At 42.8% G+C, this 25,393-nt stretch overlaps 1 protein-coding gene across 2 annotated transcripts; it reads left to right on the forward strand.

Annotated features, from left to right (window-relative positions):
* The first annotated feature begins 2,515 nt into the window (after nt 1–2,515).
* On the forward strand, nt 2,516–22,341 carry LOC307245762 (vesicular glutamate transporter 1-like). 2 transcript variants are annotated; one of them, XM_080021428.1, is made up of 13 exons: nt 2,516–2,980; nt 14,819–15,071; nt 16,844–16,962; nt 17,060–17,174; nt 17,347–17,434; nt 17,566–17,652; nt 18,101–18,243; nt 18,458–18,607; nt 18,728–18,860; nt 19,017–19,127; nt 19,464–19,591; nt 19,821–19,890; nt 20,106–22,341. In XM_080021428.1, exons 1-13 carry the CDS (start codon nt 2,919–2,921, stop codon nt 20,402–20,404), a joined length of 1,758 nt encoding a protein of 585 aa, XP_079877554.1. In that variant the 5' UTR covers nt 2,516–2,918; the 3' UTR covers nt 20,405–22,341. The 2 variants fall into 2 exon arrangements, with proteins under 2 accessions (XP_079877554.1, XP_079877555.1); XM_080021429.1 differs by lacking the exon at nt 19,821–19,890 and having other exon boundaries at nt 20,106–20,293.
* Nucleotides 22,342–25,393: the final 3,052 nt, after the last annotated feature.

Genomic DNA, 25,393 nt, shown 5'->3' on the forward strand with positions numbered 1-25,393 from the left:
TAGTTGGAATAGTCTTGGCTTTACCCCCAATTCACATCAAGAGCGTCAGCGTCATGCCGCGAGGCCCCTTGCATTTTTTTCCCGTTTTTTTTTACGCCTCTGCTTTTTTTTCCCGCGCTGCGCGTGCAAACGGGAGCGTAAATTCCCACAGAGGTCCATTCAAAGATGTAATTAGTGAAAATACTTCATTACTAAACCTGATATGCATCAACCACATATATAAAATGTCTGATGCACAGTCCTAATTGGGATTACTGAGTTAAATTAACAAACAACTACATTTTAACCCCTCAACAAATTACCTCACTTATTTTAAGAAAATATTATCATTCCAGCAGGAAAATAAATAATCACGCCCAGGAATTGACTTTTGATTTGACTTCATAGCTTTATAAACTTTGTTGGTCTGGTGTCCGAATGTATCCATTGCATGTTTTTCTTCATTTAATAATCAAACCACAAATAACTGATAACAAAAATAATCAGAAAACACTTTTATTACATAAACAGCTCAATATATACACATCTTACATACATTGTAGAAATCTCCTGCATCCTCTTCTGGTTAATGGGACGAGCCAACCGCCCCTGGCTTCTCCTTCAGACCTCCTGTTAATAGCAGCAATGTTTATATATAGATTACTCAATCCAGCAATTAAACGTGTTGTATTTCAAGCCAGAAGCTGCTGGGTGAATATGTAAACAATGAACGCTAAACTCACAAACGAATCCATCTAATAAACAGTTAATAAACAGACTCGGAATGCGAATGACATGAAAAGCCAAGGGTCGACTTTTAACCCATTAAAGGTTGACACGTTCCACAGTTTGTAGTTTCAGTATAGAAAGGCTGGAGAGCGCTGCTTTCGGTAGCTTGACGCGCCGCTGACGTGGCGCTTTTGGCATGAATTGGGGTTTAGGCACAGCTGTCAGTTTAATTATCTGTCTTACCATATCACACTAGTTGGAAGTGAAAATTCACGTGTAGTGAAATATAATAAACTCTGGAGAGATGTTCTTTTTTTAAGTGTAATGCTTTGTGTTGTGTCCGTTGGTCAATTGCATAGTGAGAAGACAGGCTCTGTTGTTCAACCTTTTACTAAATGACAAGTTTGCACCAGTTCAGAATTAAAGCACTGAGTCGTACGCTTAAAATAAAAACGGGCCTCTATTTTGGGTTATTTTTTTGTCACAATTAAAAATATTTGGGCTATTAAATACTCTGAGCGTGTGCGTGTTTTCTGGGAATCCACACTAACAGCTCCTTAATCCTTGTTACGTATCAGAGAAGACGGTCTACTGTCGAGGTCTTTAAAGTGGAATTGAACCTATCCAAGCCAAGCTGGTTCATTTGTTTCAGAAATTTGATATCGGGCAAGTACCGTGGAATCGCGTCTTAAAGGGCAATTGTATTTAATGTGATTCTACACTGTTTTTATTCGATTTACTAAAATATCCCTCCAATATTGTATGCCCAGCCTGCTGACAGCACAGGTTTCATTTTTTTCATTTTATTTATGAAAACACAAAAAAAAAAAAAAAATCACTCCAAAATTACAACAGAGAGTACTATGGTAATAGTATGTACACTGAAATGACTCTTCAGTTGAAACACATACTCATAACCTGGTGCTGCATTCCAGTGGAACTCGTAAATCTGTAATTCCGAGTTAGTAGTCACCACTTCCAAGCTAAATGCTTTCTCTTGGATCTAGTGGCAGTGTATTTGTTTGCTAGCTTGGGCATTCTACAAGCATTTTTTTTTTTTTATAAGTTTACATCGAAGTTACATGTTTTCAAAATAAATTTGTTTTGGTAACCTAAACGCACCAAACCGTTCAAAACTAGAGGGCATTGTGTAGGTGGATAGTAAGGTAGTGGGGTTCAAACAGACACAGCTGAGCTGTTTGATTTGATTTGATTTTAAGATAATCCAGCAGCATTTTAAACTGTACCACGCTGAGTTCCAGCTCCCCCCCACAGACCAGGTCCAAAATATCACAACAGGCCGATTCAGAAACTGTTTTGTGCCCTTTTGTCCTTCAGCTCTTAAATCCTCAGGTGAAGTTTTTATCCGACGTGCTTCTATGTCGTTTCGGGGAGAGTTGTAGAGTGGGATGGTTGATCCGTTTGTGTGTTCTTTTATCAGCAAACTCTGTGTTTTATAATGGAGATGGACTTTGTGTGCGCTTCCTTCGTACGATGTAGTAGAGCGTCTGCGTTTTATATTTATGTCCATGCATTATCGTGAATTTTGCCTGACTCCACAACACATTCCCTAACAAGAACAATGGCGCTTCTTTGAGCCTTGTGACCTTCTCCCAGTAGGCTTGTCACATTTCTCCGAGCAGAGGTGTTGTTCGCACCCCGCCGGGCCGGTTTGGGGCGCACTGGGCCGAATCCGGCCCGCGGGCCGTACGTTGATCGCGGCAGCAAAGTCCCTCCATTCAGCCGGGGCGCTGGTACAGGAATAGCAGCTTCCGGGATGGTCTCCAGGAGGGAGGCGACACGAGACGCTCACTACAGCGGGGAGATTAGAGCGTGAGGCGCTAATCTGGGCTTCAGCACCACGGACAGCGAACATGCGGCCGCCCCAACGTCACCGTTACTTCGACGCGATTTCAACAAGTTTGATCCTTGAATAACTTTGGAAAATCTTGTCCCCCCCCCCAAAAAAAAAAAAAATTTAAAAAATTAAGAAGAAGAAGATGAAGATGATGCGTTTGCGAACAACGGTTTGTTTAAATTCGGTGACTTGGGAGTCGATTTAACCTTGGTTCGGAGCGAGTTGCCCGGTCCCGGAGGCCTGTTGTTTCCGGACGCGCCGAGGGGGAAAGTTTTTTTATGCCGGAGTGAGGAAGCGCGGAGGAGCGGCGAGCGCACGGACAGCGGGTCGGTCGGAGCCTGGAGTCGAGAGGATGGAGGTCCGACCGGACAGGTTCAAGATTGTGGCAGCCAAGACCCTGGGGAAAATCTATGGGTATGTACATCACTTTGATACGTGTCATCAGGACAGACAGGTTGCAACAAATATAATAATAATAATAATAAGAATAATAATAATAATAATAAGAAGAAGAAGAAGAAGAAGAAGAAGAATGAGAATAATATTAATAATTCAAGTGATAATAATAATAATAATAATAATAATAATAATAATAAGAAGAAGAAGAAGAAGAAGAAGAAGAAGAAGAAGAAGAATGAGAATAATATTAATAATTCAAGTGATAATAATAATAATAATAATAATAATAATAGTAATACTACTACTACTACAATTACTACTACTAATAATTATAATAGTAATAATAATAATAATAATAATAATAATAATAATAATAGTCATACTATGACTACTACTACTACTGCTACTACTACTACTACTACTACTACTACTACTACTACCACTAATTGCAGTTACCAATTTGGAAACTAAAAATCTTTATTGCAAGTCAGCACTAAAAGTCAGTATGATATGATTATATTATGAGTTATGACTTTTTTTTGGGGGGGGTGTCACCAGACATCAATTCAAACAACAGACAACACAGTACACGAGGGTAGGCCTGTACCCGGGCCTGTACCTGCAACCTGCCCAGGTGCTCCGAGGCACTGAGTTGTGGGACTTTGTGCAGAGTTATTCTGGAATCAGTTGCTGTGAGAAAATGTTCATTGGTGTATAAGTGATGTTCTCATATTCGGGAATTTGCGACCAAAACACTGTTTCGTTGTTTTTTTTTTTGGTTGTTTTTTTTTGGAGAGTGAAATGCGAGTGAAAACGCTTCGTCGCACCGGGACGCGTGGCGGCTGGTGGGAACAACCCGCGGCGGGTGAACGCGGTGCGAAGTCAAACAGGGATTTATTTCTGCGGAAACAAAACGTGAATTATTTCTGGTTCCTACATCATATCGATGTGAGCGCGGGACGCGGACTCCCGTTCTTCCCTCGGGATTTGAAGTAGCGTCTAAACACATAAATCCTCTCCAGAAATAGCTCCCTCGTCGTCCAATCTGTCGGCCCACGTAAATCCCCCGCGCACGGGCCGCGCACCTTGTCCAACGGTGGGGCTGCTCCCCGGTGTGCCCCCTCCTCCTCCGCCTCCGCCTCCGCCTCCACCCCTCCCCTCAACCCCACCGGTCCCCTCTTCTCCGCCCGGTGTGCCCCCTCCTCCTCCTCCTCCTCCTCCTCCTCCTCCACCCCTCCCCCTCAACCCCCCCCCCCCCCGGTCCCCTCTACTCCGCCCGGTGTCCGGTGTTCTAAGCCTTGATTTCCTGTCACATCCGCCCCGACGCTGCACGGGAGGGAGCGTCCGTCCCGTGTCACGCACGTTCTAGTTCTGTTCCCTTGAAGGTTCTGGAGACAGGACCCAGTCAGCCCCGCCCCTCCCTGACTCTTCTGTCCTGTCCTGTCCTGTCCTGCCCTGTTCTGTCCTGTTCTGTCCTGTTCTGTCCTGTTCTGTCCTGTTCTGTCCTGTCCTGTCCTGTTCTGTCCTGTTCTGTCCTGTTCTGTCCTGTTCTGTCCTGTCCTGTCCTGTTCTGTTCTGTCCTGTTCTGTCCTGTCCTGCCCTGTTCTGTCCTGTTCTGTCCTGTTCTGTCCTGTTCTGCCCTGTTCTGTCCTGTTCTGTTCTGTCCTGCCCTGTTCTGTCCTGTTCTGTTCTGTTCTGTCCTGTTCTGTCTTGTTCTGTCCTGTTCTGTTCTGTCTTGTTCTGTCCTGTTCTGTTCTGTCCTGTTCTGTCCTGTCCTGTTCTGTCCTGTTCTGTTCTGTCCTGTTCTGTTCTGTCCTGTCCTGTTCTGTTCTGTTCTGTTCTGTCCTGTCCTGTCCTGTCCTGTCCTGTCCTGTTCTGTTCTGTTCTGTTCTGTTCTGTCCTGTTCTGTTCTGTTCTGTTCTGTCCTGTCCCGTCCTGTTCTGTTCTGTCCTGTCCTGTTCTGTTCTTTTATATTCTGTCCTGTTCTGTTCTGTCCTGTCCTGTCCTGTCCTGTCCTGTCCTGTCCTGTTCTGTTCTGTTCTGTTCTATTGTGTTGTGTTGTGTTGTGTTGTCTTCTATTGTATTATATTCTATTACATTCTATTCTGTTCTGTTCTGTTCTGTTCTGTTCTGTTCTGTTCTGTTCTGTTCTATTCTATTCTATTCTATTCTATTCTATTCTATTCGATTCTATTTTGTTATAGTCTGTTCTGTTCTGTTCTGTTCTGTCCTGTCCTGTCCTGTCCTGTTCTGTTCTGTTCTGTTCTGTCCTGTCCCGTCCTGTTCTGTTCTGTCCTGTCCTGTTCTGTTCTTTTATATTCTGTCCTGTTCTGTCCTGTCCTGTCCTGTCCTGTCCTGTTCTGTTCTGTCCTGTCCTGTCCTGTTCTGTTCTGTTCTGTTCTGTTCTGTTCTGTTCTGTTCTGTTCTGTTCTGTTGTCTTCTATTGTATTATATTCTATTACATTCTATTCTGTTCTGTTCTGTTCTGTTCTATTCTATTCTATTCTATTCTATTCTATTATATTCTGTTCTATTCTATTATGTTCTACTGTGTTCTGTTCTATTCTATTCTGTTCTACTGTGTTCTGTTCTATTCCATTCTGTTCTATTCTATTCTGCTCTATTCTATTCTGTTCTATTCTATTATGTTCTACTGTGTTCTGTTTCTATTCTATTCTATTCTATTATATTCTATTCTATTCTATTCTATTCTGTTCTGTTCTGTTGTAGTCTAGCCTGTTCTATTTTCTTCTATTCTGTTCAGTTCTGTTCTTTTCTGTTCTATTCTGTTCTGTTCTAGTGTGTTCTGTTCCCTTATATTCTATTCTGTCCTGTTCTATTTTGTTCTGTTCTATTTTATTTTTTTCTATTCTATTCTATTCTATTCTATTCTATTCTATTATTTTCTGTTTTATTCTGTTCCGTTCTATTATATATTATATTATATTATATTATATTATATTATATTATATTATATTATATTATATTATATTAGATTAGATTATATTAGATTAGATTAGATTATATTAGATTAGATTATATTCTGTTCTGTTCTGTTGTATTAAATTATATTCTGTTATATGCTTTATGCCGAGTGTGTTCTGTTCTATTATATTCTATTCTGCTCTGTTCTACTCGGTTCTGTTCTGTTCGTTTCTGTTCTATTCTGTACTGTTCTAGTGTGTTCTGTTCTATTCTATTCTATTCTATTCTACTCTATTCGGTTCTGTTCTGTTCTGTTCTATTCTATTCTATTCTGTTCTGTTCTGTTCTGTTCTGTTCTGTTCTGTTCTGTTCTGTTCTGTTCTGTTCTGTTCTGTTCTGTTCTGTTCTCTTCTATTCTATTCTGTTCTGTTCTATTGTATTGTATTCTATTATTTTCTGTTCTATTCTATTCTGCTCTGTTCTAGTCTGTTGTGTTCTATTGTATTCTACTCTGTTCTGTTCTATCCTGTACTGTTATATTCTATTCTGTTCTATTGTATTGTATTGTATTGTATGGTATTGTATTGTATTGTATTGTATTGTATGGTATTGTATTGTATTGTCTCTTTCTTGTCTTGTCTGTTCTGTTCTGTTCTGTTCTGTTCTGTTCTGTTCTGTTCTCTTCTATTCTATTCTGTTCTGTTCTATTGTATTGTATTCTATTATTTTCTGTTCTATTCTATTCTGCTCTGTTCTAGTCTGTTGTGTTCTATTGTATTCTACTCTGTTCTGTTCTATCCTGTACTGTTATATTCTATTCTGTTCTATTGTATTGTATTGTATTGTATGGTATTGTATTGTATTGTATTGTATTGTATGGTATTGTATTGTATTGTATTGTATTGTATTGTATGGTATTGTATGGTATTGTATGGTATTGTATTGTATTGTATTGTATTGTATTGTATTGTATTGTATTGTATGGTATTGTATTGTATTGTATTGTATTGTATTGTATGGTATTGTATGGTATTGTATGGTATTGTATTGTATTGTATTGTATTGTATTGTATGGTATTGTATTGTATTGTATTGTATTGTATTGTATCGTTCTGTTCTGCTCTTCTCTGAATAGGATTCTGAATAGGACAGAACAGAATTCAGTAGAACAGAATATAGTATAATAGAAAAGAATAGAATAAGAAAGAGTATAATAAAACAGAATGGAATAGAATAGATTACATTCTGCTCTGTTATGTTCTATCGTATTAGATTCTGTTTTGTTCTATTAATTTTTATTAACTTCTATTCTATTCCATTCTGAGTATGATCTATTCTATTCTATTATGTTCTACTCTGCTCTGCTGTGTTCTGTTCTGTTCGTCTGTGCTGTTCTATTCTGTACTGTTCTATTCTAGTCAATTATATTCTGTTCTGTTCTAGTCTGTGCTGTTCTATTCTATTCTATTCTATTATGTTCTGTTCCATTCTATTCTGCTCTGTGCTAGCCTGTGCTTTTCTATTATATTCTGTTCTGCTCTAGTCTGTGCTGTGCTGTTGTATTCTATTCCATATTATTTTTTGTTCTATTCTATTGTGTTCTATTCTTTTCTATGAGTATAAGCCCTTCTACTATTCTATTATAGTCTATTCTATTACCTTCTGTTCTGCTCTATTCTGTCCTGCTCTAGTCTGTGCTGTTATATTCTATTGTATTCTATTCTGTTCTGTTCTATTCTGTTCTGTTCTAGTCTGTGCTGTTCTATTCTATTATATTCTGTACCGTTCAATTCTATTTTGTTCTGCTCTTTTCTGTTCTGTTCTTTTCTGTTCTAGTCTGTGCTGTTCTATTCTGTACGGTTCCATTCTATTCTATTCTATTTTATTCTATTCTATTCTATTCTATTCTGTTCTGTTCTGTTCTGTTCTGCTCTTTTCTGTTCTGTTCCGTTCTATTTTAGTCTATCCTAGTCTAGTCTGTTCTATTCTATTCTGTTATTTTCTGTTCTGTACTCTTATATTCTGTTCTAGTCTGTTCTGTTCTATTCCATTACATTTTAGTCTATTCTAGTATAGTCTGCTCTATTCTGTTCTATTCTATTCTAGTCTAGTCTGTTCTATGCTATTCTGTTCTATTATGTTCTGTTCTGTTATATTCTTTTCTTTTCTGTTCCTCATCTATTCTATTCTATTCTATTCTATTCCGTTCTTTACTTTTCTATTCCATTCTAGTCTAGTCCAGTCTAGTCTGTTCTATTCTATTGTATTCTGTTCTATTATTTTCTGTTCTAGTCTGTTCTGTTCTGTTCTATTCTATTCCATTCGACTTTAGTCTATTCCAGTCTATTCTCTTCTATTCTATTTGATTCAATTCTTTACTATTCTATTCTATTCTAGTCAAATCTGTTCTATTCTATTGTATTGTATTCTATTCTGTTGTATTCTGTTCTGTTCTGTTCTATTAAATTGTATTCCATTGTATTTTAGTCTCTTCTAGTCTGAATAGGATAGAACAGAACAGAGCCGAATTCAATATAATAGAATTCAATGTAACAGATAATAGTATAATAAGAAAGAATAGAATAGAACAGAAAAGAAACGAGTATTCTATTCTATTCCATTCTGCTCTGTTATGTTCTATCGTATTCGATTGTTTTGTTCTATTAATTTCTATTCACTTCTATTATATTCCTTCTATGGGTATGATCTATTCTACTATTGCAATCTTCTTCTTTGCTGTTTTATTCTGTTCTATATCACATTATATTCTGTTCTGTTCTATGACATTCTATTCTGTTCTATTCTATCATATTCTATTATGTTCTATGCTGTTCTGTTTGGTTTTGTTGTGTTCTACTTTACTATTGCGATTCTACTATTTTAATGAACTATTTGGACTGTCTGCAATTAAGAGATTCATTCAAATTTCATTTTTATTATCGGTCATCTGGTCACTGTGATAAATCCTATTCTATTATATTCTGTTCTTTTTGACTATAGGCCTTTGTGTTCTGTTGAAATGCATGCTGTTCTGTTGTGTTTTATTCTATTCTGCTATTACCTTTCTGCTATTCTAATGTATTATTTAAACAGCAGCTTTCTCATTTATATTCATTTCCATTTTGGACTAAATCCCCCAAAACCCAGTCCCTTCAATGACCCCAAAGCAGCCATAGGTCGATCGAACACAAATGAAATCAAAAATGCATTTGGAATTAGTTTTGAAGCCCAAACTGAACGGTGTCACTCAAATTGTTCACCTGCGAAATGGCCTGAAAATGGTCCTCTTCCTCATTTCCTTCACTTACCCTTGGCGAAAAATATCAAGAACCATAGAATCAAAAGCCAGGACATGAATCTCCTGCCTCTGAAGTCATTATGCTGAGTTATTATTGAGTTCTGCCTTTTATTGCTTCTAAATCAACAGGCTGATCAACATGTTTTTTTTCCACTCACTTTCACAACAATTTCTAGTCATCGCTCCCATTGAGCGCTGGGTTCGGCTGAAAGGTGCAAACCATCCAGACCCGTTATTTCTCTCTCATCCGATCAGTGATTACAAGCTGTTGATTGACCTCCGACCCGCGTCGCAGAACCGCCCTCCTCGCACGCCCTTGACGGATGAATTAAGAGATTAAGTGGGAATCTGAGTCGCGCCTCGAAACGCCCGGAACGGGAGGGGAACCAACGGGGGTTGGGCGTCGCCCCGCGCTTCACTCGGACGCGGGTCTTTGAACCACCCGCGGCGTCTCAAGCGGCCATTATGCTGTGACATGACCGGCCGCGGAGTGAAAGGTTTAGACGCGCGGCCGGGGATTATGACGGATTTTCTGCCGCTCGGGGTCGGGGACAAAGTCAGCCGGAAGTCAGCCGGTCGGTCGGGGCTGCAGGGGAATTTGTTTTCCATTCAACGGGGGTTCTTACCAGGTCCTTGAGGTGCCTCAAGTGCTTGAATTTCATCCTCAGAAATGTAATTCCTGGAGTACCTCGCAAATAGCACCTTTTGTGTTGAAGTGCTTGGAAAGTCCTTGGAAAAAAAACCCCACCGCTGAAAATCTGCGATTCTCCCCCTCCCCGTTCTGTTATTGAAATCATACATACAAACGAAATTCAAAAAAGTTCCAGAATCACTTTTACCACAGATTATGCCAAGGAAACATTCATTTAATTCAGCATGTTTGGAAATAGACACTTTTAATAATAGACGACGATGAGATTCCTTGAAAGTCCTTGAAATCCTTGAATTTCCTTTTGTAATTTTCAGACTGAACTCGGACTCAAAAAACATTGGAATTGCGCCCTTGTTTCTTTAACGGGTGCTTGGTAGGAAGGGAGGACCTCATGGAGAGAGCTTGAAAGCATCTGAGACTGAGAGAAAGAGGAGGATGGAGGATGAAACGCTGGGAGGAAGACGGATGCGGAGAGAGAGAGAGAGAGAGAGAGAGAGAGAGAGAGAGAGGGGAGAGGGGAGAGCGAGGGGCGAGGGACCGAAATAGTCAGAGAAAGAGTCGGAGATATTAATAATTCACAACCGAGTAGCATTAATACTTGATCAATGTCAGAGAGCGTCCAAACTGCGGCGCGCGGCTATTTTTGGCTCGCACGCTCCTGTGAAGGTGTCGCCGCCGAGCCGCGGTGCTTACCATTGAAGTTTAAAAATTGACTACACCGTGCAGGTTCTGCTGCCAAGAACACAGAGTCCTTCTCCAGAGTCCTGTCTGCAACCCGATCCGCTGCGGTCGCTGTCATTTGTATGCAACGCCTCCCAGCCAGGAGGAGATCCTTTGAAATCGGCGGCTGTGCGGTGACGGTTTTGCGGGCTTTGCCCGGCTGCCGCTTCCAGTCGAAGCGGGGACATTAATTCTCGCGTGCGGCCGGTCGAAGGCGGCACACAAAAGGCTCAGAGGGACAGGGACGTAGTCAACGAAACCTTTTAGAGGTGGGAGTAGAGGTGTGGCGATTATGGCATTACCGCCACCGTCGCAGTTATGTGAGCTGATCGATTCTAAAACCACGCGTTTCGGGTTGAGGCAGATAAATGTCTCTTCTTCATAATGCGTGTTATTAGACCACTGAAATCTTGTCATCGTGGCAGAAAATGACAATTCATTGCCAACTAAAATGTCTTGATCGGGGACACAGTGTACGGGATATGGAATGAGCTCTTGGCGACTTGCTTTCTCCTGGTCAGAGTGGACACATGATGATGTGGCCTCTTCCCTCTATGGCAGGTTTTGTCACATTAAATCAGTGCAAACAACTCACCGCAGCTAAAAAAAAAAAAAATGGCACTGCCTTATGAATGGGTTAGTCCTGCCTAACTTACAATCCCTGCACACAAGTAGTGTCACTCAAAGAGCCCTATCTAGTGACTGGCCACATGCCTCTAACTTGACAGATGCTATCCCTGAGACGCCAGTATGAAAAAACAATATCTTATAATTTTGGTGTGTTTGACTATTTTCAACGGATGTAGCGAGATAACATCGGGATTTCATTTTTCCTTCTGGTAGATTCATTAATGGGACTCCTCTATTCTGCGTTTAATGAAGCACAGGTTCCAGATCTCCCAAGACGACTGTGCATGACTAAAGGTCAAGTTTATATTTATATTTATATATATATATATATATATATATAAATATATCAGTTTATAACCTTTTTGAGGGAAGATCACTGATGTCTCTGATGATTATTTACCAGACTTACCATCAGATGAAAGTGTGAAGTAGGTGCCATTGGTCATCTGTGCTCTGTGCTGTAGGACTAGACTTGTATTATGGCCACAAAGCACGTTGCTATTTTAGACAATGTGTTTTTTTTTTGTTTTTTTTTTAATCTTGTTTTACTGTTATTAAAGGTCAGTTTCCCTCACTAGACAGCAAGATTAAAAAAAAACAAAAAAAAAACAATATTTGAACCCCTTAACTAATCTGGATCTTAAATTAAATAGATTGCTTTCCTGCTCCATCCAGTCTGCATATATTTGCCCGTCCACAAGTTCATTCATGTTTAATGGACGATCTGCTGCTGGAGTGGATGTTCACTCGGTGTGTCGACGGCCAGAAGCTGTCTGAGGTTCTTACAGTATCTTGGCGGTTTTTAGGGAAGCTGAGACGGAGTAAAGGATGACACTACCAGACACTACCAGATACTTGTTTCATCCCGGCGCATCGCGCCGGGATGAAACAAGTTGACAACCTCGATATACTCCCGTCTCGCTGCACCGCTCCGCAATGTCAGCGATGGAAGAAAATCCGAAGCTATTTTAAAAACAACTGAGGAGGGAGAAGACGTGCTCTCTTGTTAAAAGTTCCAGATGAGGTGGCGATTGAGGGTTGTTCGAGGTAAAAGATAAAGACCTCGTCTGTAAAGATGCGTATGAATCTGCAGGACAAAAGAGTAGACCGGCACTTTTTGGTACCAGGGCAACCAAATGTATGACGTGAAGCTTGACTAAACTTAAAAACCCAGTTCACTCAGCTGTCAATGATCGTCATCAGCTTCTATCCCTACATCGTGATATGACCTGATTTGACAGCAGCAGATCTGCTTTCAAGATTCAAGAGGTTTATTCGTCACATACATATACATACTTTCATACATAGATGCAGTGAAATGTCAATGCAACGCACCCGGTGATTACACACAATATGTTCTAGACACACACACAATAGCTACCTAAAAAATTCTGCTTGACTAACTAACTGATTCCTAAAACGTAATGCAGTAAGTAAGACGAATATTATAGAATAAATTAAAATAAAATAAGAACTCAAAGGTAATGCAGAGTGGGGGTACAAAATATAAATAAAGGGAATAGGCTAATGTATATGGGATAGGCTATTATGTATATACACATATGTGCATTAAAGTGGCATGTGAATAAAGTGAGGTAGTGTGTCTAGAGATGTACAGTACAGTATACAACAGTACGGCACGGCAAAACAGTAACACTGAACAGAACAGCAATACAGCACAGTATGCTGTAATCCCAGAACAGTGATACAGTATGCAGTACAGTATGCTACATACAGTACAATAAGGTAGTGGAGCCTATGTGTGTGGCTCAGTGAGAACCCCTGGTGAGTTCAGCGTGTACAGTCCTTATGGCTTGTGGGAAGAAACTCCGTCTCAGTCTCTCTGTTCTCGCTGTGTGACTTCGGAGGTGCTTGCCCGACTGCAGCAGCTGGAACAGTCCATTGTTGGGGTGTTGAGGATCCTTCATGACCCTGAGGTCTCTGCTACTACACCTCCTGGTGTATAGCTCCTGCAGGGAGGGGAGGGTAGTTCCAGTGGTACGTTCAGCTGAGCGCACCACCCTCTGCAGGGCCCGCCTGTCCTGAGCAGTACTGTTCCCAAACCAGGCAGTGATGTTGCCTGTCAGGATGCTCTCCACTGCTCCAGAGTAGAAGGACTTGAGGATCCTCACTCTGAATTTCTTCATCTGCCTGAGGTGGTAAAGACGCTGCCTCCCTTTCTCACCAGAGTGTCTGTTTGTAAAGTCCATATTAAATCCTCTGTGATGTGGACTCCCAGGTACTTGAAGCTGCTCACCCTGTCGACAGAAGTCCCATTAATCACCAAGGGCGCGTGCGTCGGTTGTAATCCTCGCCTCAAGTCCACAATCAGCTCCTTAGTTTTGCTGACGTTCAGGAGGAGGCTGTTGTCCTGGCACCAGAGTGACAGGTCAGCTACCTCGTCACGGTAGGCCTTCTCATCGTCGTTGGCGATCAGTTCCACCACGACGGTGTCGTCAGCAAACTTGATGTTGGTGTTTGAGCTGGACCTGGCCACACAGTCGTGTGTGTACAGGGAGTACAGTAGGGGGCTGAGGACGCAGCCCTGGGGGGATCCTGTGTACAGGGTGAGGGAGCTGGACATGTGCTTCCCCACCCTATAACCACCTGGGGCCGGGCTGAGAGGAAGTTCAGGATCCAGGCACACAGTGGAGTATTCAGTCCGATCTCCTGCAGCTTGACAGCCAGTCTGGTGGGGACTATGGTATTGAAGGCTGAACTATAATCGATGAACAGCAGTCTCACATAGGCCCCCTTCCGGCCATCCAGGTGTGTGAGCGTGGTGTGCAGTACCTGGGAGACCGTGGCTGGTACGCCAACTGAAACGGGTCCAAGCTTTTTTGGACTCCATAAGCTCACACACACACACACACACACACACTCTCAAACAGCAGTACCTAGTCCTTGTCTTGACACATTTTCTAAAGTTCAATCAAACAATTGTCAGATCAGACAAGGATACTCCAGTTTTTGGGGGAAATTCGCTTTTCGTCTGCCTTACCCAAATTCAGACAAGACGGTCAATACCAATTTCACCATTGTGTGTCCAGAACTGCGGTAGTGTCGGGTTGCATGCCTCGCTCGTGTAAAATCCGGGGAAAATACAGCTTTTAGCATCTCAAAAGCTGAGATTTTATAATCTTCCGTCTTTAATGAAGAGTTAAACAACAACAACAATATAAAACCAGGGTCTTCCGAACTATTTTCGATTATCCAACCGCTGGGTGCAGTGATTATCAGCTGTGAAGCCGCCTGTGGGACTCAATGCATGGATGCTGTAGGGTTGCCAGTTCAGCCAGAAGAGTTTTGTTGAAATTAATGTTCTGGTGCCAGGCAATGCGGTTCCTACCTGGCAACCCCAAACTCACTTGAAGCAGTGATTCACAGCTGATAATTAAAATAACAATTACATTATTTATTTTTTAACACTTTTTATGTTTGAATTCGAACTTGTCATAAAGACGCAAAGAGAGAATTTGCTGCGTATCAGTAAAATAAATGAATCTTAAAGAGTCAGTGTGTCCCATCTCAAAGTAATTACCAAATTCAAAAAATAAGAGCGGAAAAAAAGAGAAGAAAAACAACGGCAATCCACTCACGCCTTCGTACCTGACGTCTCCCTTGGCAGCGCGTTGGAGAAGAAACAAGAGAATGGCGAGACCATGGAGCTGTCGGCAGAGGGCCGGCCAAAGCTGGTGGAGGAGAAGGAGCTGCCTGTGGTGGACTGCACCTGCTTCGGCCTCCCCAGGCGCTACATCATCGCCATCCTCTCCGGCATCGGCTTCTGCATCTCCTTCGGCATCCGCTGCAACCTGGGCGTGGCCGTCGTCAGCATGGTCAACAGCCACACCGTCTTCAGGGACAACAAGGAGATCATCGTGGTGAGTTTGGGCGTGGCTGCGCGGCGATAATGGCTTTTCACCCGAGTTTTTCACACCTAACCTCCCAAAAACGTGAAGATGATCATGTCAGAAGTCCGTCTCTGTTCTTAAGATTTTAGATTTGGGTTTCAAGCATGGTTCCAATTACTGGTGTTCTGACCCACCTAATTAAGACTTGGACCCCACCAAAAGAGGTAAAAACAGCAGGTCGGGTGGGGGTCGAAACATTTATATATCCTTCTTACCTGTAATCGTGAACATTAAATTATATATCCCATATTAATGGCTGGAAAAATCTCTTCATACGATTTCAGACACCCCTAAAGCAGACCTTACCATTATGCTGGGCCACGTGCAGAGCTCCGCAGTGGATCTGCAGCTCAGATCAGAGCGATCATTTTTCTAAACAAAGCAAATAAAAACAGTGTTTTTATTGTAGATTTATTTATTTTCCTCAGATTTAACCCCCCCCCCCCCCCATTGTCATTGTATAATTCTCACTCTGGGTTCAGGGACCTGGTTAAATCCAAGGTCGCTTCAAAACGGCTCCCTGGCCAAACGGGAACATGAATGATTCATCTGAGGTCCTTGTGTGCGTTAGGCTCCGTTCTGCGACAAACGACAGATCAGTTCTGTCGTTTGTCGCCGATTTGTGACAGCATATCAGACCACTTTGTTACGTCACAGCATAAATGCATTGGTCAGTGCCACTGGACGAGATGAACCTTGCTGCTACCCCTCAATCTGAAGATCCTATTCCTACCGACTCTTTTCCTTCCCTCCATGCTAAATTCCAAGCCAAATGGTGACACTGAGGATAATCTTATATCTCGATCACCACTCTACTCCTTATGCTTGGCTCTCTACTAACACACTCAACGTTAATACAGTTATCCCCCTGGCCTCCTGCATTTAAGGAGGGAATTACCTTTATTTGACTGTGTTCATGCTTATTTTGAATTAAGTGAAATCACGGCTGTCTAAGAAATACATTTATGGTTTTTTTTTCTGGATGTGTGTGGGAGGGAAATATAAAATGTGCAGAAATCGAAGTAAAATATAAATCAAAAACCACAACAAAAGGGTATGTCAGCCATTTTCTCAAGTCTGGTTTTCTGCTTGGGCCTATCTCAGTCCAACATTGAAAGAACTTGGATTTATGCGTTAATTTTTCACCTCATGTGAAAGGTTTTGCCGCGATGCTACGACCCAAAGTTACGTCAGTCAAGACTTTTATTGGAAGCGGGCTTAAAACAAAGTAAATAAGTCACGTGTATAAAATAATATTAAAAAAACCCTCTTATTTCACCATATTCACAACAGAGCTTTGCAAACACTACAAAAAGGGTGTTTTTCTCTCTAATTGTCCAGCTGCACAAAATTCCCGCTGTTGTACTGGAAAAAATCTTCCATTTTCCTGGACATATTTTGCGATTGTGAAACTCAGGCGCAGTTCACCCGGCGGCCACTCGGGCGAAGGGTGCATTGGCTCGGCACAATTCGATATAGTTGGAGTCACTTCAAGTTTCTTCTGGATGGTTTGAAAGTTTTATACGCTTATATTTCTAAATAACAACAACTGGTTGTTTTAGCCTGTGTGTCTCTGGCCAACATCGATTCTGTATAACCTTTGACCAAACAGGTTTATTTGTGATGTTATATATGTCAGTTGGCCTCAGGTCTCAGACCTTGATCAAAATGAGTCGACCTGTCTCAGAATAGCTCCCGGAAAATCAGGGAATAATAATTCTCCTTTGGGTCATTCCTGACAGAAAGCCCAGTTTGACTGGGATCCGGAAACGGTCGGCATGATCCACGGGTCCTTCTTTTGGGGATACATCGTCACCCAAATCCCAGGAGGCTTCATCTGCCAGAGGTTTGCCGCAAACAGGTCTGTATTCTCCCCCGAGTCGTCACGCGCTCGGGTAGCGGCGGCTGCCGTTTAACCGGCGAATCCAATCTCACCGTGTTCTCTTCTCCCTTTCCAGAGTGTTTGGCTTTGCAATCGTGGCCACGTCTTGCCTGAATATGTTGATTCCGACCGCGGCGCGGATGCACTTCAGCTGCGTCATCATTGTCAGAATATGCCAAGGGCTCGTGGAGGTGCCTGGCCCTGCTCCATGGCTTTGGCTTTGCATGCGCAACTTCACACATACCGATTGCTTGTTTTTCTGTCGTGACGTGGCGGCGTGCCACTACTTTTAAAGATGGGAACTCTCGTTGAAGACAGCTTGTACTGAACTTGTACTGAACTAACTTCCGATGTCATTGGCAGGGTGTTTCATATCCGGCCTGTCATGGCATATGGGCGAAATGGGCGCCGCCCCTTGAAAGAAGTCGACTGGCGACCACAGCTTTTTGTGGTGAGCTTATGCTGTCACTGACCATTCGACCGTTGACTTTGTAATGCTTTGATAGATAACGTGATGAACATATCAACTGTGTGTGTGTGCGTGTGTGTGTGTGTGTGTGTGTGTGTGTGTGTATACACCAGGTTCATATGCTGGCGCTGTGATTGCCATGCCTTTGGCCGGAATTCTGGTGCAGTACAGCGGATGGTCATCCGTCTTTTATGTCTATGGTGAGTTATTACACCTATCTGGCTGTCTGTCCGTCCACCCGTCCGTCCATCTATCTATCTATCTATCTATCTATCTATCTATCTATCTATCTATCTATCTATCTATCTATCTATCTATCTATCTGTCTGTCTATCTATCTATCTATCTATCTATCTATCTATCTATCTATCTATCTATCTATCTATCTATCTATCTATCTATCTATCTATCTATCTATCTATCTATCTATCTATCTATCTATCTATCTATCTATCCATCTATCTATCTATCTATCTATCTATCTATCTATCTATCTATCTATCTACCTATCTATCTATCTATCTATCTATCTATCTATCCATATATCCATCTATCTATCTATCTGTCCTTTTCACACCCCCTGTGCTCTTCTGACTCTTGTCTGTTCTCTCTCTTTTTGTCCTCCTGTCCTTTCTGTCTGGGACTCAGGCACCTTTGGGGTGTTGTGGTACTGCTTCTGGATCCTGGTGTCTTATGAGAGCCCAGCGGCTCACCCCACCATCACAGAAGAGGAGAGGACTTACATCGAGGAGAGCATCGGCTTGTCGACGCAGAATTCCACGCCCGTGACGGTCAGTGATATCTGAATTCCCGCAGCATAGAGCCGCTGATACAAGGGTAAAGTGCAAAGACAAGGAAATTAAATAGATGCATGCAAAAGGGCTGGAACAAATATAATAGTTGGCATATCAACGCATAGTAGGTCCAGAGGCTTCCATTATTAATCTCCAGAATGATTTTGAATTTTTTTTTTTTTTTTACATTTTAATTTTCCTGTCTTTCTAGAAATTCAACACACCCTGGAAGTGTTTCTTCACCTCAATGCCAGTGTACGCCATCATTGTGGCAAATTTCTGCAGGAGTTGGACATTTTACCTGCTTCTCATCAGCCAGCCCGCGTACTTTGAGGAGGTGTTTGGGTTTGAGATCAGCAAGGTAATGGTTAAATCAACTGGGACTCAGACAACAGGGTTACGTGCAATGGGTTGTGAGTTGGGTTGAAGCATTTTGGTCCTTAAATTCCTGAAAGCCCATTCATCTTTCCCCGCCGCTTAGGTCGGCATCATCTCCGCACTTCCCCACCTGGTCATGACCATCATCGTCCCCATCGGGGGCCAGCTGGCTGACTACCTGCGCTCGAACCAAATCATGACTACCACCAACGTCAGGAAGCTCATGAACTGCGGAGGTAAAGTGAGGACGAACAAAGGAATATTTCTAGAAACAAGGGTCAGAGTCGACAAGGGTCAACAAGGGTTGAGTATTGGTCTCTGAGGCTTCCTCGCTGTTATATTTCAAGAGCTGTGCATCTTCTTTTATTGAGTCACTTGAGGTTCTGTGACAGGGTTCGGAATGGAGGCCACGTTGCTGCTGGTGGTGGGCTTCTCCCATACCAAAGGTGTTGCCATCACCTTCCTGGTCTTGGCTGTGGGGTTTTCTGGGTTCGCTATATCAGGTGAGAATTCTGGCCGTCAAGGTGCTTCTCCGTGTCCTTGTTCCCATACTTCTCGTTGGCGCTTTGCATCTAGAATGACTTTCCTCTCTGTCATCGATCCGACACTTCAAAAGAGATCTCACTAACACCAATAAACCCAACACTGGGTTCTCGCCCTAATCTTGTCTCTGAAGCAACCCCATTAATAAAGCAAATCTAATGAGGCATTTGACTTAAGAAAAAAAAAATATATATATATATATCCACGACTCTTTGAAGGGACTACTGAGGCAAAATACTTTTCATCGTTCTCGGTTCTCAGGCCAGTGGTACTGATGGGGTTTCCTTTCCCAAAAGGTTTCAACGTCAACCACCTGGACATCGCTCCCCGCTATGCCAGTATCCTAATGGGCATCTCCAACGGCGTGGGCACTCTGTCTGGCATGGTGTGTCCACTCATCGTTGGGGCCATGACAAAACATAAGGTGAGAGTTGACGATATCAGTATGTATTTCATTGAAACACTAAAACAAATGTCTTCATATATACAGTATATATACAGGTACGTACTGTATATATACAGTGTATATATATATATATATATACTGTATATGAAATGTATTTCAACCATCCACCACTCATCTTCATTGAGATTCTTCCCTTCATAACAATGACTCTTCCTCTCTTTCTGTCCTTCTCCATCTTGGGGCGCAGACGCGAGAGGAGTGGCAGGGCGTATTTCTCATTGCTTCACTCGTTCATTACGGAGGGGTTATATTCTATGGTGTGTATAACCCTTGTGTTTTTCATCCATCCCTTCATTGGTGCGTGGCCACATTCAAGTCTTCACTAACCCGTGTCGTGTAAAGGCATTAAACGTAAAGCGCACAAAACGTCAGGGTAACAAATTAGGTGCCGGGTGGGGGACGCCTTACCGTGACATTTGGCTATAAAATCGACACCGGTCACGGACTAACTCGACTCCGCCGCCTTTTGCAGGACTCTTCGCGTCCGGAGAGAAACAGCCCTGGGCCGAGCCGGAGCAGCTAAGCGACGAGAAGTGCGGCATTCTGGACGAGGACGAGTTGGCGAACGAGACGGAGGAGCTGTATCGCTCCAGCAGTGCCACCGGCGGTGGCTACGGAGCCACGACCCAGGGAGCGGACCCCAACGGCGGAGCTGTGGGAGGAGGCGGAGGGGGCTGGGTGTCGGACTGGGACAAAACTGAGGAGTACGTCCAGCCGGCGGGGACTAATAACTACCTGTACGGGGGAGAGGAGGAACGGGAGTTCCCATAGAAGGACTGCCTGTCGCGGAGAAGCCTTTGGGATGGTCGCCGTAGCGGCGCAGGGAGGGTAGATAACGGTACGGAGTTGCCCGCAGCACGGGGGGACTTGGAGAAGTGGGGTGTTGGGTGTTTTGGAAAATGGATTCGAGGCAGGAACGACTGATCGCACAATTACAATTGAACTCTTATAAGTAAATAAACAATGTAGATTTAGCAAAAGAATGTGTGTGTGTGTGTGTGTGTGTGTGTGTGTGTGTGTGTGTGTGTGTGTGAGGTTGTGTAATTTCACTATTGGGATTGGAATGGAAGTGAGACTTAAATATAATGCTTATTTCTCCCAGTGTTCCACAGTTAAATGATTTAATCATTCTGCAGTCGGAAGTGACACAGTGGTCTTCAGTTATATCGATTTATTTTTCAGTATTACCAAATTGTAGACACACATTGGACACATGCATACGACAGCAAGTTAAGAAAACATATGCGTAAATTCCAAAACCCCATATCTTAAAATCTGCACGGTAGTTAAAAAAAACATTTCATATGTGCCAATACGATAATATGTTTTATGCGCTAGTATTGGTTTGCTTATCAAGTGTTAACTAAAGAAAGCCACCCACCATACAGGTACCATGTTACAGTGAGGCTACCCCTTACTTGTTACCAAGGTGATATGAATTTCTCTCCAGCTGGGTCCAACTGTCTAGCACAGGCCATTCAATTGTCCTGCAATCGACTGTAAAGTGTGACATTATCCAGTGAAGTCACGGAAGTCAAAGGTCACTTTTTCAGCGATATATGCACAAAACATAATGCAATCGAACAAGAACGGCAAAGCGGAGTCATATGAATTTAGAAATTCCTCTTCTTAATCATTTTTATTTTGCTGATCGGATCACATATGAACATCGGTGGCAAATCCGGGTTCAGAAAGTAAAATTCCCCTCCGGGATTTTGTAGCCAACTGTGGTGGATTTGGCCGATTAGCCTCAACCCAGAGGTCCAACAAATGGCTCAGTGCAGGGCCGTTGCAAAAACACGGCAGGACTTTTCCTTTCTGGACCTGGAATTTCCCGACTGCATGTGAAAAACACTTTTGTACGCAACCCCTTTCCTTTTTCAACAAAACATATTTATTATTCATATTTATTCGTATCGCGTGTCGTTTCGGACATGATGTTGTAGACGTGTGTGTTTTTTTTCAAAGTGGTTTCAAACTCTTTAAAGTGAGTAGAAAAGCAGCCGTCATAGTGACAAAGCAATATCCAGGATACCCAGGATATCCAGGTGGTGTCGACGCCGTGCTCCTGATCTCGAAAATAACAGAGTTTGAGAAATAGGATACGCTCGAAACGCCCCGCTGTCAGATCAGCGTCACAGATCCATGGCAATAAGTCCAAAGTCGATCTTTTCTCACCTTCTGTCGCTGTCTCCCTTTCTCTCCCCTTCTCTGGATCTCTCCTCCCCTTTCACCTTTTCCTTTAAGGAAGAGAGGCAAGAGACGCAGCGGACGTTCACATTGTTACGCATGACTGTTCATTTGTGGCACACGTCGGCGCCATTTCACTGTACGTCCTGCAAGTTGTTTTTCTTGTTTCTTCAGTGTGTTTATTTAGGTAAATAGCCCCCAAACAAGGTTGAAGGCTGACGATCCCTGTGTTCGGTAAACGTAGTTATTTTACGCTCATTACAACATCATGAAAGAAGATGAATATTAACATTAGCGTTTTTACTGTCATCGTCGTTTTTGTTTTGTTTTGTTTTGTTCTATTCGTTGAAACTCTTTTCGGACTGAGCTATCAGTTGCTATTTGTTGTTTTTTTTTGTTTGTTTTGTTTTCTGTACCCTTTTTGTTCATTGTCAAATATAAAATATATATGTAAAAAAATTTGAAAAATATTACATTGAAAAATGGCAAATGATATTGTATAATAAAACCTAGAGGTGATAACCAAATCATTATAGTGTTATTACAGATACTGTGCTAACAACACTGCAAAATTATTAACAGAATATATATTGTCGTAGAATAACTCTCACTCACTCACACACACACGCACACACACACACACGCACGCATGCACACACGCACGCACAGGATGGAGACAGTGATGGGACTTGGAATCCGTCTCCCCTGATACGATGGTGTTATGTTTCCCACATTCTCCTCCCAGGTCTGGTATTGATCACTGAGCTCAAAGATATTCCACCAGGGGAAGAAATGTGACAGGAGCTCAGAGCGGCTCCCTGGGGCGGCTCCTAAGTGCGAGGGGAGAGGAGCCTCTGGCTCTCTGTGGACTGTACTCATTGTCTAAAACCAGGGTATCGTCCCTCAGAAAGTGTGTATGTATAGCTCTGTGGTGTGTGTGTGTGTGTGTGTGTGTGTGTGTGTGTGTGTGTGTGTGTGTGTGTGTGTGTGTGTGTGTGTATGGTGTGTGTGTGTGTGTGTGTGTGGGTGTGTGTGTGTATCCGTTGCTGATACTTGATAACCGTGCAACAGAGGTGGAAGATCTGGGTTCAGAAGGTACAATTCCACTCCAGGATTCTAAATCAACCATTTGTATTTTCTAATCATGCTGCATTCCTGTGACACTCTGAAATCTGCAATTGGGAAAAGTCGGAAGTCCCCACTTCCCTGCTAAATGTTGCAGGCATGCATTTGTTGGGAAAACATGAACATGTTTGATGACCTTGCGAATTCTAAAAGCTCCAAAACGTTTGTTGACATGACATGGAAAATGGCAGATAATGCAAGTTAGATGCGTTTTCTAATAGAAAACGGTGCAAAAAACGGACACGGGTCTCCTCTAACATATATATATATATATATATATATTAAAAAAAGGACCCCAATTAAAAGCACTTTCCAGTCCAGTTCCTGACCACGACATGGAATCACACCTGGATTTGGTCCCCGGGCGCTGACGTAGTGAAGGCTGCCCACTGCTACTAGCCGCCCTTGGAGGGATTGACGGCTGGGATGGGAGATACGCACCACTCCCTGCGTGCGTTTGTGATCGTCACCACTCCCTGCATCTGTTTGATTAGTGCAGTTGCGTCTGTGAGATCTGTGATTCTTCCATCCTGTCGTTTGCCTGTTCCTCAGTGGCAGCAGGGGTCGGGCAGGGCTCCATAGCGCCCCCTTGTGGCAGATGTACGCAATTGCTTAAAGCATATAGAACAGGGTAAAGTTTGTGAAAAAGGTGTTAACTGATAAAAAAGCCAACGTCCAAACCTGTGCTAAAACACCAGTGAACACTGGTGCAGCAATTCAACAGTGGAGGGAGCTCAGGACATTTATTTGTTGGACAGGTAAGTGACAGGACGTAGGGTTAGACACACAAGCTTGCTGCGGATAACTTTGGGTGCTGATGCTGCAACAACAGTCAAAGATATTTAACCACAATCCTTTTCTGGTCTTTCGTTATTTGCTGTCCAAAACTTTGTGTCTGTGAGGTTAATGGATACATTACCTTTCAATTGTACATAATTGATTTAATTTAATTTCAGTTTAATTCAGCAGTTAATACTTTCTGTCCATTCGAGGACACCATAGTTTATGTGAAGACAGGTTGGGGCAGTGTTGCCAGGGCCGAGGTTTTCCCGCGGAATTGTGCCACTTTGAAAGTGTTGCCGCAGGTTGAATTTGTTGTCCGCAGGTTGTGTATACCTATTTTGCATGCAAATTACATGAATAATATGTATAAATAAAAATAATAAAATTTCAAACACACGACAAACTCCCCCCTGTGCACCCTTCCTTGTCTTTCCTCACTTCTAGTGTGTCCCTGGAGATGAAAAAGGTTGCGAGTCCCTGTCCTAGCTTGGTTCCTCCATTTGCCAAAATATCAAGATAACACCAGGTGGTCGCTTTGGCACAATAGGATATTCCACACAATTGTACCATAATAGCCCTTGTTCTAATAAAGGATGGAGCTCAGAAGGGTCACTTGAACAGGTACCAACACTCCTAACCAGGTCCCAAGATGGAACGCAAGCATCGTTTGGGCGACCATGAAAATTAGCACAATGATGCTCAAAGTCCACCGAGATTCTGAGACTTTTGGATGACCGACTGTTAAATGTGAAATCTCTCTGATGTGTCTCTCTGATGTGCGTAGGACAACAGATGTGCTGGGACTTACCGATGTGGCTGTTGCTAAGCAGTGTTGTCCGATTCTTCCACACGGCTCCACGTGCATAATTACCAGCTGTAATTTACCCGGGGTGGTCCTGGCAAGTGGCTTTAAGTAACCATGGTTGATGAGGCTGTTGCTCGTGGTACGACACGTAGAAGGCTTCATCGGGTCCAAACGTCCAAATGAGCAAACAGGAGTAGCCTGCCTGCATGGAGGGGGGCCGGGGGAAAAAAAGTTGAAGACAATTTGGCAGAGCAAAATTACCTACTGGAGCCTGTGCCCTGTCCCTCCAAAAGGAAGACTCCGGCCATCCCAACTACGCTCTTCCTATAGCCATCGGTTACGTATTCGTACCTCAGACAAGCAGGTGTTGAGGATTAGGTAGGGTTAGGTATTGTTGTTAATTTAAAATAATATCTACACTAGTTAAGTTCGAAGGGAAACATTGTCCTCCGTCCTTTCCCAGTGCACTCCCTCCACCCTCTTTATCGTAATGTGCACACACTGTTAAACCGCTTTGCGGGTGGTTGTCTGCACAGGACCTGGGGCCGGAGCAGTGGTGCGATCATTGCTGCATTTTTTCACCCATCATTTGCTTTCGCTTAAGAGATCACTGTAACTGAATTTAAAGTAAACAATGGTCCCAAATGACTTGATCTTCATCACAATGCCATCCTTGTAGGCCCAGCACCTCCATCCCTGCAACCCATCCTCCTTCTGTAGCTCCATTGAGATACTACTACCCCTTAGCATCACCAACAGGCCAACAGGGATGCAGAGTGCGGCTTATGTTACTCAATCACCCTTGGGCATGCAAAAAGTGATTTATTGTAATTACCGAGGACCGAGATCTGGACTTT

Source organism: Zeus faber (assembly GCF_960531495.2).
Source record: "Zeus faber genome assembly, chromosome: 20".
Lineage (NCBI taxonomy): Eukaryota > Metazoa > Chordata > Actinopteri > Zeiformes > Zeidae > Zeus > Zeus faber.

What these genes read in the sequence shown, in the direction of transcription:
- LOC307245762 (XM_080021428.1), top strand. Translation starts at nt 2,919, where the DNA reads ATGGAGGTCCGACCGGACAGGTTCAAGATTGTGGCAGCCAAGACCCTG. An exon ending in GGCGACCACAGCTTTTTGTG is followed by an intron (nt 17,435 to 17,565) that starts GTGAGCTTATGC and finishes TGTATACACCAG; the next exon opens with GTTCATATGCTGGCGCTGTG. An exon ending in GAAGCTCATGAACTGCGGAG is followed by an intron (nt 18,861 to 19,016) that starts GTAAAGTGAGGA and finishes GTTCTGTGACAG; the next exon opens with GGTTCGGAATGGAGGCCACG.